We start from the raw sequence: 17,286 nt of genomic DNA, 5'->3' as shown, positions 1-17,286 counted from the left end.
TCAAATTTATAAAAATAATCAATAAAAAATAACCGTTAATCGCAAAATCTATTTTCTATGATTCAGTTTTAATAAATACTAATAAAAGTATCTATTTTCTTTATTTTAATCTTTATATTGTTCATTGTTATGATGAACAAAAAATATTATAAGACCAGCTTAAATTTAAGTAAAAATTCTTCTATGTATACTATTGTTGTTGAATAGATTTTACTGTCCATAGGGTTAATTTACATTTTTTAAAAAGTTAACCATTTAAAACTTTTACATGACTTTCACATTTTTTAAAAATGTTAACTGTGAAAAAGCTTTGTTTTTTTTTACTGAGAGGTTATAAATGTTAAAGGTAATGTAAAAAAGTTTAGGTATTGATTAAAATCTAAACATTGAATGCAATATTTTTTACAAATATGATAAGTTTATAATAAAGAAACAAAAAAATTTAGAAAAATTTTTGTGTTAAAAGTATAAGTATTGGTTACTACTATTTTGAAATTTAATTTTTTTAACTTCACTAAAATTGCATACTAACAAATGTTTTTGTCGGTAAGACCATTTAATGTTAATGAAATTTTTAAATTGTATCATAATAAATTTTTGTATATTTCGTTCAAGTATATTAAATAAAAATTATTGAATTAAAAATATTTATATTAAAATAAAGTTTTCAAATTTAATTTACTTAGCAAAAAATTTTAAAAATGCTTTTAACACAATTTCTTAAAATGTAAACTTAAGCAGCAGTGCGAACTCATAACTTGAACATTTGAGCGACTGTGCGAATACACAAAATTCTCCATTTAGAAATAATTATTAGTTTTATAAACAAAAAATTATAACTTTTTAAAGTAGCTTTTCAATCACATAAAAACAATATAGTAATTTGTTCTGCTTAGATGCAAAAGCTATAGCTTAAGTATTTAGTCATGAAAAAGTTTACTTTCATAATCTGGAAATTTGTGAGAAAAGCACTATACTATAACTTTTTAACAGTAAGCTAAGCATTCATTGATATTCAAAGAAAGTCAAATTTAGCTCTTGGGAGATACCAAACGATTAAAATAATTTGTATGTCAAATTTTCCTTAAAAATGATATAAGGGCAAAAATAGCTATAAAATTCTGGCAACTGTGGACCGAGAGTAAGGGTAACAGTGATAGTAAAAAAAATAAATAAATAAGAAATTAAATAATATATAAAAAAAAACTAATTAAAAACAACTTACCGACCGATACTGCTTGATTTAAACTTAAACTATGATGATTTGCTACAAACATGAAAAGGTTTGTAAGCAAACGGCCTGGGCTTCATCAGCAACACTGTAACTTCATAATATATCAATATAATTACTTAATCTTCAACCTACAACTAGATATAAACTGCATAGTTTGTTTTCTGTGTAACCAACAAACTTTTATAATTTTTTTAACTTTTTCTCTTTAATTTTCTTGTTTTGCATAATTTTCTGAGCAAGTTGAGTCAATAGTTTTAACAAATTCAAAATGATTTAAGATATTAGTTTACTTTTTTAGTTCAGTTTATAAAACTCAAGACCTTTTTAACTTAACTAACTACTGATAAAGCTTATGAAATACATATGTATAAAATTAAAAATTCTGAAATTATTCAAGTCAAATATGATTTGTCTACAAAAGATGTTATTGGACAAACATCACTGCTTAATAGGCCGAATTTTGGATTAAGCCGACCCAAGTAATTCTGAGCTTTGTCTTTTCACTAGCAAAAATTAATTTCAAGCAAATACCATTGAAACGATTCCATTAAGATAAAAAGAAATTTACACGTTTAGTTGCTAAAACAACATTTAAATTTGTTAACTATCTTTGTTTTGCTCAAGCAGTAATTTGTTATATTTAACTAGCAGAGCATGCAAACGCTAGAAACTTTATAGATTTATATAACAAAGTGTTAACCATTGTAGAAATATTTTACATTACTTTTAGTCTTCAGCTAAAAAACTATGACTAAAATTTGTTTAAAGGTTCTTCAAAATTACTAGTTTGATTATTTAGCTTATTATGTTCAAAAGCTGTGTTTTTTTCAACAGTGAAACTTACTTATCAAATATAGAAAACACTGAAATGGAAGTTTTTGTTCAATAGTTTATACAGAACGACTAGGTACTGTAAAGAACGTGTTTTGTAAATTATATATATGAAACTCTACCAAGTGGGAATTATTATAAAATACTTAGCATAAATTGCGATTCATTTTTATACAATGCCTATAAAGAAAAATAATGATTTTAACTACAGATTTTACTTAAGACATTTAAAAGTAATTATATAAAGTAAAACATACTTAGTACAGTGTAAAAATGATTGATAAAGTTTTAAAATTGAAAACAATTAACTTCGATAAAACGTTATTTTTTACTTACATTTATTTCAATTTACATTAATAAGTTAATAATTTTAATAATTTATAAATACCTACTACAACTAACTTTTTAGTATATAGTATACGAATTCATAGCAACGCTTAATATTAAAAATATGTAAAAGAAAGACCTTACAAACAACTTGATTAAAAATGACTAACACTTTCAAATCTAAAAATTACACTGTCTACGGCATGTGTGTTTATTAAAAACAAGATTGTTTCAAGTCAGAGATTAAAAAAAGCGACTTTTATTGATTAGATAAAGCTCATAATATTTTCAACCTAATAAAGTAGTCAGCAAGTTGCGTTTACTTTTGCATAATAATACAACTTTAGCACTTTTCTTTAAATCGTTCTTTTAATTTAAACTGGTTAACATAAACTAATAAAAAGTGAAAATGATTTGTTTTTAATACAAATTAAAGTAAACAAAACGACTTAAAAGAAAGTAGCTTTATTGTGAAAACAAAAGCAGTCACGAGACTTTTAATCCTTTCAAAAAGTATAAAAGAAGTTTACTACCAATTATTTTAAAAAGCTAGTTTTTATAGCAGCAAGTTGCAGCAAAACGCAAGAATTTCTCAAAAGAAAAATGGCTGGCAAAGAAGGCTACTTGGACGTGTGGGCCCAAAACCTAAAGTCGGCCCTGGTCACCGTGGAAACGGTGTCTCGAACCAACCCGCTGGTTGCCATAGATACCGAGTTCCCCGGGGACCCGTTGGGGAGCGACGAGTGCTGGATGATCCCGGGGAGGAGGCAGGGGGCGTATGACGTCATGCGCAATAACGTCAACGCGACCAACATGGTCACCTTGGGGTTAAGCTTCAGCGATCGCCATGGCAACAAGGGAAAGCTGCACACGTTCCACTTCAACATGAAGTGGGACTTGGACACTGAGACGCACAGCGCGAGCTCGTTGGAGTTTCTTAGAGGTCACGGGGTGGATTTTGAAAGGTTGAAAGTTCACGGGTGCGACCAGAAACAGGTTGCGGAAGGTTTAAGGTGCATCATGTCCGTTAAAAGTAGGAGATGGATCAGTTTCCAGGGGTGAGTGTTTTGATATGCTTAGAAGGCAAAATTAAGTTTGAAAGGCTTAAAAGCAAAATTTTAGTACAGCGTTGTTTTCTATTTAATTATGTTAATTATTTCAAACTGTAAGTACAGCTTTCATTTAAACTTTTTCCTTACAATTAAATACATAAACAACAAAATTAAGTATCGAAAATTTTTCTAACAAAAACACTTTCATAAGCTGTAATTTTATAAATGTTTTTTTAACGAAACAAGCTATTTATATACATTTTCTAAACTACAGCATAAAGGACAAAGCGTACCTCATAAAATCGCTGACGGGCAGAAACCTCCCCGAAAAAGTCGATGACTTCCTGATTCAGGTGGAAACCTACTTTCCCGACTTCCTCGACCTCAAATACCTCGTCACGCACCATTGCCTTTTTACCAACGTCAGGCAGTTCGGGTTGACCAAGTTGGTCAGAATTTTCCATCTGAAAGTTCCCGCTGACGCGCACAACTCGGGTGCTGACGCCGAAATGACGTCATCATTGTACTTCTTTCTCAGCAGGCGGCTCAGTGACGTTGAGTTTTTCGGCAACCGACTGTGGAGTCTGACTTGACTTGTGTAATAAATTTTTTTGAAATTTTCATTGCGTGTTTACTATTATAAAATTAGTAGAGTACTGGTAAAGCATGTAAAAGTTTGTTTACGAGATAAAAATAGCTTATGTTCAAATTAAAGGTTAGATTCTAATAAGATTTAAAATAAATAACACGTAAAAACATGCTTCAAATGATTCAAAAAGGTAGAAATCTTCAGTTTAAGTTAGTTATAAAAGTTAGTTGATAAAAAATACTAAGCTACTTACTGTTTGCTGACTATCAGTATTTCTTATTTTTTAATCATTAATCCTGGGTTTCAAGAATGTAAAAGATATTTCGCTAGAAACTAAAAATTGAATATTTTTTCCACAAAATTGTATAAACAAAATTTGTGCATATAAGACTTACGAAGTAGGAAAGTTACAACGACTATTGAGCAGTCTTACTTGTAAGTGTTTCTTATTTTAAAATGTTATGTTTCTAAAATTTTTTAATATTAAACTTAATTGTTGAACAAATTATCTTAACATTTAAACAAAACTCCAAAAACTATTCAGCTTTTACAGCTTCTCTGTAACAGCCGTTTCCTAAAAACATTTATAATTAATAACTTTGTTTTTTGAAATGATATTTATGCTTTTGACCTTGATTAAACAAAACTTTTCCAGTCGCAATTTTTTTGACCTTTTGCGTCACACACCCGTTCTTTTAAATGGAAAATAATCATTATTAGTATTAAGTAATGAAATAATTTATTTTGATATTTTTATAGACTTAACTAAAGAAACAGAACTTATTTTTCTTAGATTTAAGTATTAGAATAAACAAATGTTTTAGTTTATTTTGCGCCTAAGGATTAGGGTTTGACTTTTATAGTTGTAAAATAGTTGAATTTATAACTTTTCACTTTTGTACAAACAATGATTCAATACATCAGTTACATTTATATATTAAAATTTGGCTAACCAAAAAGCTTACAATGTCGCTTCAATCTTTATTAATGTTAAAATGATAAGAGAAAAAGGCTTTATGTTTTACAAGTTATATTGTAAAAACAGAAACAAAATCGAAGTTTTTACAAAATTAAAAAGAAATTGAAATGTCTTTTTCGAAATATTAAGATTGTTTATAAAATTAAGAAACAGTTTATACATTTATTATGTATCAGAAAGTTAACAAATAAAACTTTTTTTAATGCAACATGTTTAACAAAAAATATTTTAAAAATTATTCATCAAATTAAAATTAAAAACTATACTTCTTAAATACTTACTGTAAAAAAAACTAAAGCTTCTACAATAGTTTTTTTTAAATGAAAATTTCAGTAGGTCTACTACTTTGGAAAGCCTTGAATTGAAGATTTAAATTAAAAACAAACGGTTAGTAAACTATCATCAGTATGTAAATATTTTTTTTAATAAACTTACTTTAAATTTAAAAAACTTTATTTCTGTTGGTTAATTGACTAAACAAACTTTAGTTCATTTTATCATTTATATAGTTTAAAAGTTTTAGATAATTTTGCGCGTTTTTTATCTTGTTTAAAAACTAAAACAACCTTCAAAAAAAGTATTTAAAATAGTAAAAAATAAAATTCAATCAAAACATTTTTTTTTTTTTTTTTGCAAAAATTTACACTATAACAAGATTCTTAAAGAAACTTAAAATTAAAAGAAAAAAAACTATGTGCAAGAAAAAAACTATGTATTAGTTAACATCATAAGATCGTTATAGAAACAAAATACAAAAAAAAATAGGAGAGAGAGAGAGAAAAAAAAAACGAATCTGTTGTTTTCATTCAAAAAAGTTTACAAATGATGCGAGTATTTTACAGTAATTTCTCAATAGGTTATTAAATTTACATAAGAATTTAAGTTTTTGTGAAAACATAATCTTGTTTAAACCAAATCAGGTTTAACAGCAAGATTTGTTAGCTTTTCTTTATTTATGACTATTATCACTCAGCAATGTTTGATTTTTGATACAAAACATTGTATACCTTTTTTATACCAACTAACAAAATGAACTTAAGAAAAACTTCAGCATCAACATGCTTTAAGTTGGGCAGAAACTCAATGAAGTGTAACGGACTACTTGCTTTGAAAAACTTTTTTTAACTCATTCGAGTTGTAATAAGCAATGTACTGTCTGAGTTGTATATTTAGAGTTTTTTTTTATCTTTTCTTACAACTTGGTAAAACAAAAAATATGTTTGGAAAAAGTGTACAGCTTAAAATTAAAGCTATTAAAGTTACAAATAGATATTTTATGTTCACACATCAGTTGGATATAAGTTAAATTATTTCATAGTAATAACATTATTGTTTCTTATTTATATACTTTATTTTTAAAACTTGATTACAAAGTTAACAGTTGTGTTATGTAGTACAAATAGTTGTACTCCTAAACTTATTTTTCATTAAATTTTTATAAAGTTTAGCAGTGACTAAACTATTTTATTTTAGTTTTCAATTGATTTACTCAGAATTAATTGCAAAGTCGTACGCATGAGAGTTTTGATTTTTTTATACTTTTGTATCAAATGTAAATGACCGAATTTTATAAGTTCAATACATTTAAAGAAAAACTCAATTTAACAAACAATGCTTAGTTTAAACTTAGGGCAATTAAAAAAATGTTTTTAGTTGTTAAAATAAGAAACTAAAATTAATCTGTGTTGGTCCAAAAACATAACAATATGCGCAGACAACTTAAACTTTAAGAAATTTAAGAACGACGGCAGAAACAACCACAAATGAAGAAGGCGTCGCAAGGGAAAACGAAGAAAGGGAAACCGAAAGCATGGAAGTAACTACTGACGATGAAAGCGATTCAGCAATCATTTTAAACGAAGAAGCTCCAAACGTGGACCACGAGGACGGAGAGCCGGACAGAATATTCAAAAACCCGCGTGCATACAAATACTTAGAGAGTGACTCGATAGAAAAAGGCTGCTTCGTTGACCTCCACTGCTGGACTGAGACGGGTGAAGAGGTTAGTTGCAGCTTTTATTAATTAATTTTAATGTGATTCGTTTAATTAATATTCATTGCTTTCAATAACTATCGGTGTTAGGCAAAAAAACTTACTAGTAATTATTTTAACTTTAGTGGGATTTTGCGAAATTTTTTAAGACGTGGCAAGATAGGACAACCGTTAGGCAAATAGCATTACAAGCCTTACCGACGTTCGAAACTTTCGAGGCGTTAGGTGATGTAAAAGAATTTAAGCCGCGTAAGTTTATTAAAATAGAAGAAATTTATTGCAAAGCTTTCAAAATAAATGGTAATGTTTTTTTTAATTAACATATATACTTGTTTATTAAAATTCATTTGATTAGTTTTTATGACCAAAGCTGAGTTAAATTTTTTCAAATTTTTTTTCGTGTTTCAAGTTAAACGCCTGTACTTTATAGAAAACAAGTATTAGCAAATACTGAAAAAGTGAAAAAGAAAAAAAATAAAACAGAATACGTGGATGCCATCGTTGACCAGGACAACGAATGGTACGAGCGCCGAGGCGACCCGCTGATTTCCCATGACGTCACACTGTTCGACGTCATGATGAGCGTGGTCGCCAGGAAGAGGACGGGGAAGCCACTTCATTCGACCGACGGCCATTTTAGTCTCAGGCTGAAACTGAGTTAGTTGAAAAACTGCTTTGAAATAAATCCTACTTTTTCAGTTTAGATTTAATGTTTTAGTTTAGCAGGCTCTATTATTTCATGCTCGATTAGTTTTTGCAAACGCTTGTAAATGTAAATGACAAGCATAATGTAAACTGTTTTTTTTTTCTCAACTCCTTTTGTAGTTATTTGGTTAGAGTATAATGAGTCTCAGCAAATCCTTTTATACTTAAACTTTGCTAAAATTTATTATTTCTTTTTATTGCAGCCTATATGAATCTTAAGCAAAAAGCAGATGAGCATTTCAACGGCTCGTATGAAACAATGGAAACGTATGAACAGTAAGTTCAAAACTACTTTACCTAAAATTTTTAAAAAGACTCATATATATGTAGATATATAATTGTTATTTTAAACTTTTATAGTTCATAGTTTGATAAATATTTTTTTTATTAATATACTTATATTTTGTTATCAAATATTTAAAACTATGGTCTAATGTGAATTAATATCTAATATATTTTCTTAGGCTCCATGCAGAATAGAAAAAGATTCGAAAACTTGAAGGCACATAAACGAAGAAAATATATTTTTAGTGTTACTTGTTTTAATTTTTTTAATCACTCAATAATTAAGTTGTATTATGTTTAGTTACTAATTAAAGTTTTGTAGTTAGTAATGAAAAAACTTAACTTTTTTATTATTTTAAAACAGTTTTAAATAAAAACTTTTTTTATTAAACCTTTTTAGCAAACTCTAAACTAAAACTTTGATTCGTTTATGTATATACTTCTTCTGTTTTTCGTGTAGTTGTTTAAATAAATTATCTATACACAAGTTTTTTTTATCTATTTAATATTTTATCTTTAAGATACTTTTTATAACAATTTATTTTGAAATTATAGAAAAATTGTAAACTTAACTTAACTAGTGCTAGTTTTAGACATAATCGAGCTTAATTGATCGAATTTGAAAGGAACGCAAATAATGAATGATAAGAACCATTTAAGTAGGAAATAGTTATAGTGCTGATTTTAATAAAACCAATAGTATTTACAAACCTCTAGTTATTAAATTAAATGTTTCTTGCAATAACTGTGTTGAATTGTATAATCTTACTAAATTGAAATAAAAGCTCTACCTGCTTAATATAAGCTTTGGTAATAAAAAAGCAAACAAATAGCTAAACACTCGTAACTTTAAGTGCTTAATAAAGTGTTCCTAACTGGTCAATAACTCAGTTTAAATAAATAAAAGAGACAGAAAGTATGCAGAACTCATCGGAATAAGATTTTTTTTGTTTGTCTTGAGTAAAATAAAAGTTTATCTACCGCAGCTAAGTTTTCAACAATTAGAAATGTATTAGCACCTTTGTATTTTATCAAAACTTAGTAAGCACTAAGCAGACGTAATGGATAGTTAGTTTAGTTAATATAATTTCTTAGATCGTTTTTTTTTTAGTTTTATTTTATAAGTTTTATTTTCAACTTTAATATTATTGTAGAAAAATGCTACAAATGCATTACTTTTTGTAGTTGTTATTAAGTATACAGCTCCAAAGGTCATTGAAAATTTTTATAATTAGATTTTGAATTATCAAGAAACTGTTATACTGATCAAAGGTTGTTATGTAGATTAGGTAGATTACTATAGATAAGGTTTGAAATAGATTTCAGTAAAAACATTAAGAGTAATTTTTAAAATTTTAATTTTTAAATTTTGTAACACTTCCTGTATAGGTAGCTTCATAAAAAAAAGACATACTATTTTAGTAATTACTTTTTTTCACATGCTATACACATAATTGTTTTTAGCTTAAAAATCAAATAATATAATTTATATTAATTTTTTGTAAGTTAAACTAATCTTAAGCTAGTAAAATTTAGAATTTTGAATGTTAGAGTAAAAAAAGTAAACGAGTCAAGCCACATTGAAAGTAGTTAAAACTATAAAGTTTAATTTTTTGCGCTTAAAGTAATTAATATGTAACTGTATGATAACAGATAAAATAAAATTATTAATTTTTTCTCAATTTTATTTATCATTTTTAGTTGATCGCATTATGTTTGAGTTGTAATACGTAAAAAAGCTAAGAGTCTTTTTTTTAGCTCATGCAATTAGTTAGAGTATTGGCTTAAGTCACAACCAGTGGAGATGCGTGGTGATTTGGCTAATAGGTGCGGGAAGTTTACAAGTATTATAGGAACTTGTTGATTTAACACTTGTTTATTGGTTCTTCGTGGTTGATGGTTTAAGATAGGGGTCTTTCGCAAAAGCCTCGTTGTTGATGGCGATAAGATAGGGGTCTGCCACCATGAGAAATTGGTCCTTTTCATTTTTGACAGGTACTCCACTGAAATTTTAGTTAAAAAAGTCATGCTAAGAACAGTTTTTACTACTCAAACTAGGATGTTTTTTAGTTTTCGTTTATACTCCTGTTTGCTTTATTCTAAAGTTAAGTTTAAAATTTTTGTTTAAGTTAAACTATTATCATTTTGTTTCTAATAAGGCGAACTTTGGTTTTGGTTGAAACGGTTATATGATAACAAAAATCTCAAAGTTTTGAGTTTTTTTAATTTTTTGATTTTTTTCCGTTAGCTGACTTGCTGTTCTTCTTTCATCAGCTATTTATTTTTATTTTAAAATACTAAAAATAAGTAAGACATCGTGAAAACTATTCAGTAATGCTAATTTGAGGTTAATTGTTTAAAAATATTTTTACAAATCAAAATTTCTCAAAGTTTTTGTTCACAAAAAATCTTTCATAAGATAAAAACAAGGTTTCAAAGTTATTCCCAAGCAAGCGGTTTTATAACAATCTTAAACTAATTTCTAAACTAAAAAAAAATATTTTTTCTCTTATTAACAGTTGGTTTGAAAAATTACAAAGTAAAGTTTCATAATTATAAAAATATTGAACTTTACCTTGAAATTTTTTTCTATAAAAACTTGATTGATGCTCTTCCCAATTTACAACTATGTTATCAATTTTGTCTTTTTGTAGTTGGTTTGTCAGTCTTACTCTCCTATTCATTTAGCTGTTATTTTAAAAGTTGTAATAGTATGCTTGTAATAGATAGTCTTTGATTGATAACCGAAAGGTTTCTTTTTACACCAGGTCGTTAGACCAAACTTTTCATTTGTCGTTCAAAAAAACGTTTACACACTTTACAAATTATAAACAAACTAAAATCAAATCTTCATAGAAAAACAACGGTATGCTTATAATTTCTAAAAAAAATAAATTCTTTTTGTGCTCTTCTTTTATAATTTCAGAACGACAAAACTTAATTCTTTATATCAAATCTATTCAAACAAATTCCAATAAAAATATTTAAGAATAAAAAATGTTGTTTTGAAAGATATACTAATACCTTGTTGGTTTTCGTCCAATTAAAATGGCTGTCTCGGTTCTTCGGAATATATTAGCATCTGGTTTGGTAAGTTTGACTAGTCAAGCTTATTCGGAATCGGCATTTGAGCTGATTTAAAAAATATAAAGTTAAAACAAATATCTAAATTACAGCAGTTTTCTATGGTACTATGTTCAAAGTAATTTCTAAGCCATATTAAATTTTAATAAACGAAAATAAGAAACAGGGCTTTTAACATTTACTTAAAACTAGAAAAATGCCTTTAGATTTGATTTAGCAGACTCCTCTGAGGTTAAAAATTCTTTTTCAAGAACTTAAACAATTATTTAAAATAAGTTGTTTCATAATTGTTTCCGACAGAAGTTTGCATTTATTCTAAAGAATGTATCCTTTCTAGAATGAAATATCATTGTTATATTGAAACAATCGACTAATTATTTCAATGTTCATTTGTTCTTGCTCATCTAATGTCACATTTTCAAATGATGCTTGCTGTTGTTAAAAAACTGTTTGTTTTTTCAAACTTCATATTTGAACATATGACTAGTATCATCATCTATTGCTACAAATTAATTTATAATTTACTTTGTGACTTGCGGTGTATATAACTTGGACCTGATTAACTAGAAAACGCACTTTTGGGTTATATTTAAACCACATATTCAAGCAAAAGATTGCTGTTATCATGCTTGAAAACATTGTTTTATTAAAAAAAGATCTAAGTTTTCCCAAAAAAGGTAGCATATCGTTAATTTTAGGTGAAAATTGTTATTCACTGCTGACTCATTTTCTATTTTTAATTGATTACCTTCTTAAGTAGGCAATGCTTTCCTTAAACGTTGTTTTAGTTAAAATAATCGCTTTTGACTAGGGGGTAGGCAAATTTTCTTGTCTACTGACAATACTAACCAAAAAAAAATCTACAGCCGAAGTACTCAAAAAATTTAATAGCAAGACGGGTATTTAAAAAATAAGTTGCTTGAAAACATTTACTTTAACGAATAACAAAAGCATTTCATTCAAAATTGTACCTAACGAGTTGTTTAAAATAAAAAAACTTGTTCTGAAAATCTAAGTAAGAGTATACTAATAATAGTTAGATAAAAAAATATATTGTATCTGATTCCCACAAGTTATTCTGAAGCTAAAAGTTATTTAGCGGGCAAGACATTGGTGTCGGTGGGTCGCACGTTCATAAGTAAACTTAGAAAGCTGCAATATTTTTACAATTTATTTTTTAAGTTAATAAGCAACTCAAAAACATAATTAGGGTTTTTTTATTTTAGTTAATATATGTCATTTTATAAACTAATTATTTATAAATTTAACAGTTTTTATTTTAAACCAAATGTACTTCAACCAAAATTATGCTGCAAATTACTATACTGAGCTTATTTTGTATATATCTTTAGTTTTGCTAATAGAGTTTTAAAATTGTAATATGCAAATTTAAGACGCTTCTGATTGCCTAATACTTTACTTATTTATATTCTAATTAACATAAATTTGTTGCAATATATTTTCTATAAATTTGGGTAAGGTGGGTTAGGGAAAAGGCGAATACTAAAAATTTTAGGTAAATCTGATTAGAATACGGGTTTTGGTGTTATTAGTGTACGACAGTATTATGACTAGTATGCTTAAAGTTCTGTCTGAGCTAATAAAAACTAAAAAAAAGCTGAGTAAGAAAAGAAGAAGCTTTCTTTATTTCATTTTTAATTTTAAATATTTAAACTCTACTTTTTGATTAATTTTAGTGTGTTTACGTAATATTAATTATGGACAACGGAACAAATAAAAAAAGTATTTAAAAAGGGTTTAAAAAAATCTACTGACTAAGCTTTTTCAGTTTTTTCGACTAAAACTGACATTTAAATATACTTTTCATACTAAGGAATTTTTATACGTTAATTATTTTGTGTTTATTCATATAAAAAAAGCATGTAAATAATGATGAGTCTACTTGAACAGGGGTGTGTGTTACTTTTGCACACCGTGAATTATGTACGAAAGGTAACTTTTGCACGAGCGTCAATTTAGCACGAGGGGACACTTTTGCACGGCGTCACTGTCGCACGCAGGGTCACTTTTGCACGAGTGGACAATTTTTTACGGCGAATCTTTTGCACGAGCGTCTTTTTAGCACAAGGGGACACTTTTGCACGAAGACGCTTATGCACAGGTTAAAAAATCTATTAATTTTTTACTAACTTTAGTTTTTTTTATCACTATTAACCTTGCTTTAAGTGGGGTAAATTTTTTTTTTAAATTTTTAGTTTTTTTTATAAAAACTAATTATACAGTAATTTTCCTTTTAATGTATCAACATATGTTTCTGTGGGTTACGGATTATTACACTTTAACTTAGTTATGAATGGAAAGAATAAAAATTTGAATATCTAGTTTTTTTATTAATTTTATACGTTTTTCTTTATTTTCCTGTTATTTTTTTTTTATTAATAATTTTCATTAAATACATTTTTTTTTCTATCACTGTTAACCCTAACCCTTACCTTCGGTCGGTAATTTCTCTACCTTTTTTTTTTTTTTTTTAGTTTATTTTATTTTTTATGTTTTAATTTTTTATGTTATTTTTCTTTTACAGTTTTACTAACACTATAACCACTAACCCTTGCCATAGGTTGGTAACTTTTTTTTTTAATTAATCTTTTTATGTATATATTTTGGTTATATTCATTTATTAGTTTTTATTTATTTTTCTTTTTATATACTTTTTTACTCTCGTGCAAAAATGACCTTTCGTGCAAAAGTTTCTCAGTGAAAAAGTGACGCTCGTGTAAAAGTAACCCGTTCCTACTTTAACAGAGTTTTCTGAACGCAAAATACTATGTTGTCAGTTTAAATTTTACAACTTCGCTTCGCAGTACTTTGACTTCTGCTTATTGTCTTAACTTACTCAAGCTAGCCCCTGGTGGTCAAGTCGGACATTTTTAATCTTGACTAAGTCTGCTTTTGAGAGTTTCTGTTGATCATAAGCTAAGAAAAAAACAATTAATATTGCCAATACCAAAGATGACACTAAAGACAACACTGACATCAGTAATGCTATCTGATGAAGTAAAGGAAGCTCTTTGTGCACTAAAGAAGGGTAGCAAGAAGGCCACTTGCTAGTAGAACTATATGAGGTTTCAAAATCAATAATTTTTTTTGTAATAACTTTCTGTTGTGCTACTTTTTAGAACTTTAAACTTACAAATACTACATAAAATTCAATAGTTTAGTCTAGTTCACTCTGTTATAAAGTTTAATAAAACTCAAGCTACTCCTAAAATCCTAAATTTGACAATTAAGGCTTAAAAACCTGGAATTTGAGAAATTTTGAAAAAAAAACCAATAAAACCTGGAATTTTTAACAATTTTAACATGTTTAATAGTAAAATTTCAATTTGACACAAAAAATCTATTGTATAGATGAACATTTTTGTTATCATTGGAATTAAAAAAAACACATTTAAAGTAGCTTTACAGTATCTTTTAAATGTTTTTATACTAATTAACACAGTTTCTTACCCTTAATTTAACTTTAAATTCAAAATTTGACTAACCCTAAAATCTTTGAGAAAATTATTAAAACCTAGAGAAAATTTGCCAAAAACATTAGGCAACCCTGTACTTAATTAATTATTATTATAGAAGTTTTATGATATCTTCATCCTATATAACTTTTACTATCTTCTAGAACAGTTGTTTTTTAATCTTGTTTTTTACTCCTTTTTGGAAGATTATTACCAAATTTACCCCCAGTATACAAAATTGTAATAAGTTTGGGATAAATAATAGATTTTTTGAGCTTAAAGCATTTTTTGAATCTAAAAAGTACTAAAATTTTAAGAGTTTGTTTAACTTTTAAAAATTACAATAAAATATTAACTAATTAATTAAAATAACAATTAAAAACATTGATTTAAGTAACTTGTAATAAAGAAAACTTACCCCCTAAAACAAGGAAATTTATTCCCAGGGTTAAATTTACGCCAGTTTAAGAATCACTGTTCTAGAATATACATCTGTTGCTAAATCAATATTCAAAATGAATTATATTTTTTTTAATAATCTCCAATAATGATCTATATTTGCTACTCTTTTGATAACTCTAGTTGTTTAGAATTAAAAAATACTCAAGTTAAAGAAACATAAATTCTTGTTTACCATGCCACAAATGATAATTCAAGATTGTTTGTTTGAAATTCTAGAAAAACTTAAGCTAGTTTTAATGAAATTTAAACCACATATTTTCATTAAAATTTCTGTATTTAATTCTAGATAAAAGGACTTTTTTATTATTATATTATATCTAAGTCACAAAGTTTTATAGATATTAACATTAATTAGATTTTTTTTTCTTTATTTTAATGTTTTATTTAACACAGGCTGGCTCTTTTGCTTCAAAAATTGGTTATCCTGTAATATGATACACTTTTATATATCTTTTATAGTTCAGCTTTGTTTGAAATACTAATATAAAAGTTCTACATTAGTTTCATTATTTTTGTTTACAACTTAAAGTAAAGTTTGTTAAGTAAAAAAAAATACATTTTTTATAAAACATACATTAGTTTACACATGCTTTAGGCTTGATACTTTAAGATTGTTTTAGCACAAAATTAGTCGATAGAGAAAAAATTAAGTAATATAATAGAATAATATATAACTTTAATAAAATTTTGTTATTAAGTATTTTGTTACAATATTATAAGAAATTTAATTTAAAGATTGGTATAGATCAAGGTTTCCCAAAAAATTTTTTCCTAAGGCCTCTTTGAAGAAATTATAAAACAATGGCCTCTTCTTGTAAGATTTCACAAAAAAAAATCCCTTCAAATACACAGTGGGCTGAAAATGAGGTTCAAGTGGCCATAGTCTGAAAAAGAATAATTTTGCTGAATATAAAATCAAACTAAGTGAAAAACATAGTTAGATAGAACTTGATTTCTTTGTTTTAAAATTGGTTTTGTTATTTTCATGCTTATTTTAAAGTTAAGTAAGTTTAAATCTAGTCAGTTTTTACCTTTTACAATGTATAAACTACTCAAAATTATTCCTAGTTTTGGTCAAAAATTTGCTTGCAGAAAGTTACAGAAAAATATTTGAAATACTTATTTAAATTAACTTTTTTTACCACTTTTATTAAAATTTATATAATGAATTTAGAAAATAAGATAAGTGATATAAAAACTCAAAGTCTTAGAACTTTTATTTTTTTTTATTTAACATTTATTTATAAAAAAAGTAAATAGAAATTAAAATTTTGTTTGTATAAACCCTAAAATAAGTTAAAATTCTTGAATAAAAATTTTTGTTATTTTGTATATAGATTCCTTGTCATGTGAGCTAAAAGATAAAGAATAAAAAGTATATGTCTGTAATGGGTGTTTTCAGACATTTAACTCTTAAACATATCCTATTTTGCCCTATATATTGTTATTTTGTATATAGATTCCTTGTCATGTGAGCTAAAAGATAAAAAAAAAAAAAGTATATGTCTGTGATGGGTGTTTTCAGATATTTAACTCTTAAACATATCCTATTTTGCCCTATATATTGTTATTTTGTATATAGATTCCTTGTCATGTGAGCTAAAAGATAAAGAATAAAAAGTATATGTCTGTGATGGGTGTTTTCAGATATTTAACTCTTAAACATATCCTATTTTGCCCTCTATATTGTTATTTTGTATATAGATTCCTTGTCATGTGAGCTAAAAGATAAAGAATAAAAAGTATATGTCTGTGATGGGTGTTTTCAGATATTTAACTCTTAAACATATCCTATTTTGCCCTAAAAACTCCTATGAATTTTGGGAAAGAATAGCAGTTTTTAAAAATGACCAATAATACACTTTTCTTTTTATATATTCAAAGAATTTTGATTTTTAAATTTAACTAAAGAAAAGAAAAAACCTAATAAAACTATTTTTATAAAAGCGTTTAAGGTGTTCTTTATCAGCTGCTAAGACCTTTATTTTGATAAAATTTTGCTATATTTAACTAGACGTAACTTTTAATATACTTTAAGCAGAATATAACTAAACCGAGTTTTTAAAAGAAGACACCCAGCTCTTAACAATCTAATAAAACTCTTGGATTAACAGTGTAGTCATAAAATTGTCAATATCCATTGCCAGCCCACTGAAAATTGCCCAGGACTTTTTTTTTGCTTTTCTCTTAATTTACTCCAGAATATTCAGTCTAAGTTTAAAACTATGTCCTTATGCACCCCTCCAGCTCATGACCCACTTTGGGAAAC

General features: G+C 26.6%; 1 protein-coding gene across 1 annotated transcript; it reads left to right on the top strand.

The window, feature by feature from the left end:
• Positions 1–2,995: 2,995 nt before the first annotated feature.
• LOC145846300 (uncharacterized) lies at positions 2,996–4,037 on the top strand. The gene is made up of 2 exons (XM_082953177.1): positions 2,996–3,450; positions 3,719–4,037. Exons 1-2 carry the CDS (start codon positions 2,996–2,998, stop codon positions 4,035–4,037), a joined length of 774 nt encoding a protein of 257 aa, XP_082809303.1.
• The last annotated feature ends 13,249 nt before the right edge of the window (positions 4,038–17,286 follow it).

This window comes from Thalia democratica, unplaced genomic scaffold, assembly GCF_965202585.1.
Source record: "Thalia democratica unplaced genomic scaffold, ktThaDemo2.hap1.1 HAP1_SCAFFOLD_413, whole genome shotgun sequence".
Classification (NCBI taxonomy): Eukaryota; Metazoa; Chordata; class Thaliacea; order Salpida; family Salpidae; genus Thalia; species Thalia democratica.
This window is presented reverse-complemented; position numbering and strand designations above follow the sequence as displayed.

Bases quoted from the DNA above. Each gene is read 5' to 3' on its own strand.
- LOC145846300 (XM_082953177.1), top strand. From the start codon at position 2,996: ATGGCTGGCAAAGAAGGCTACTTGGACGTGTGGGCCCAAAACCTAAAG. The intron at 3,451-3,718 runs GTGAGTGTTTTG...TCTAAACTACAG, and splicing joins AGATGGATCAGTTTCCAGGG to CATAAAGGACAAAGCGTACC.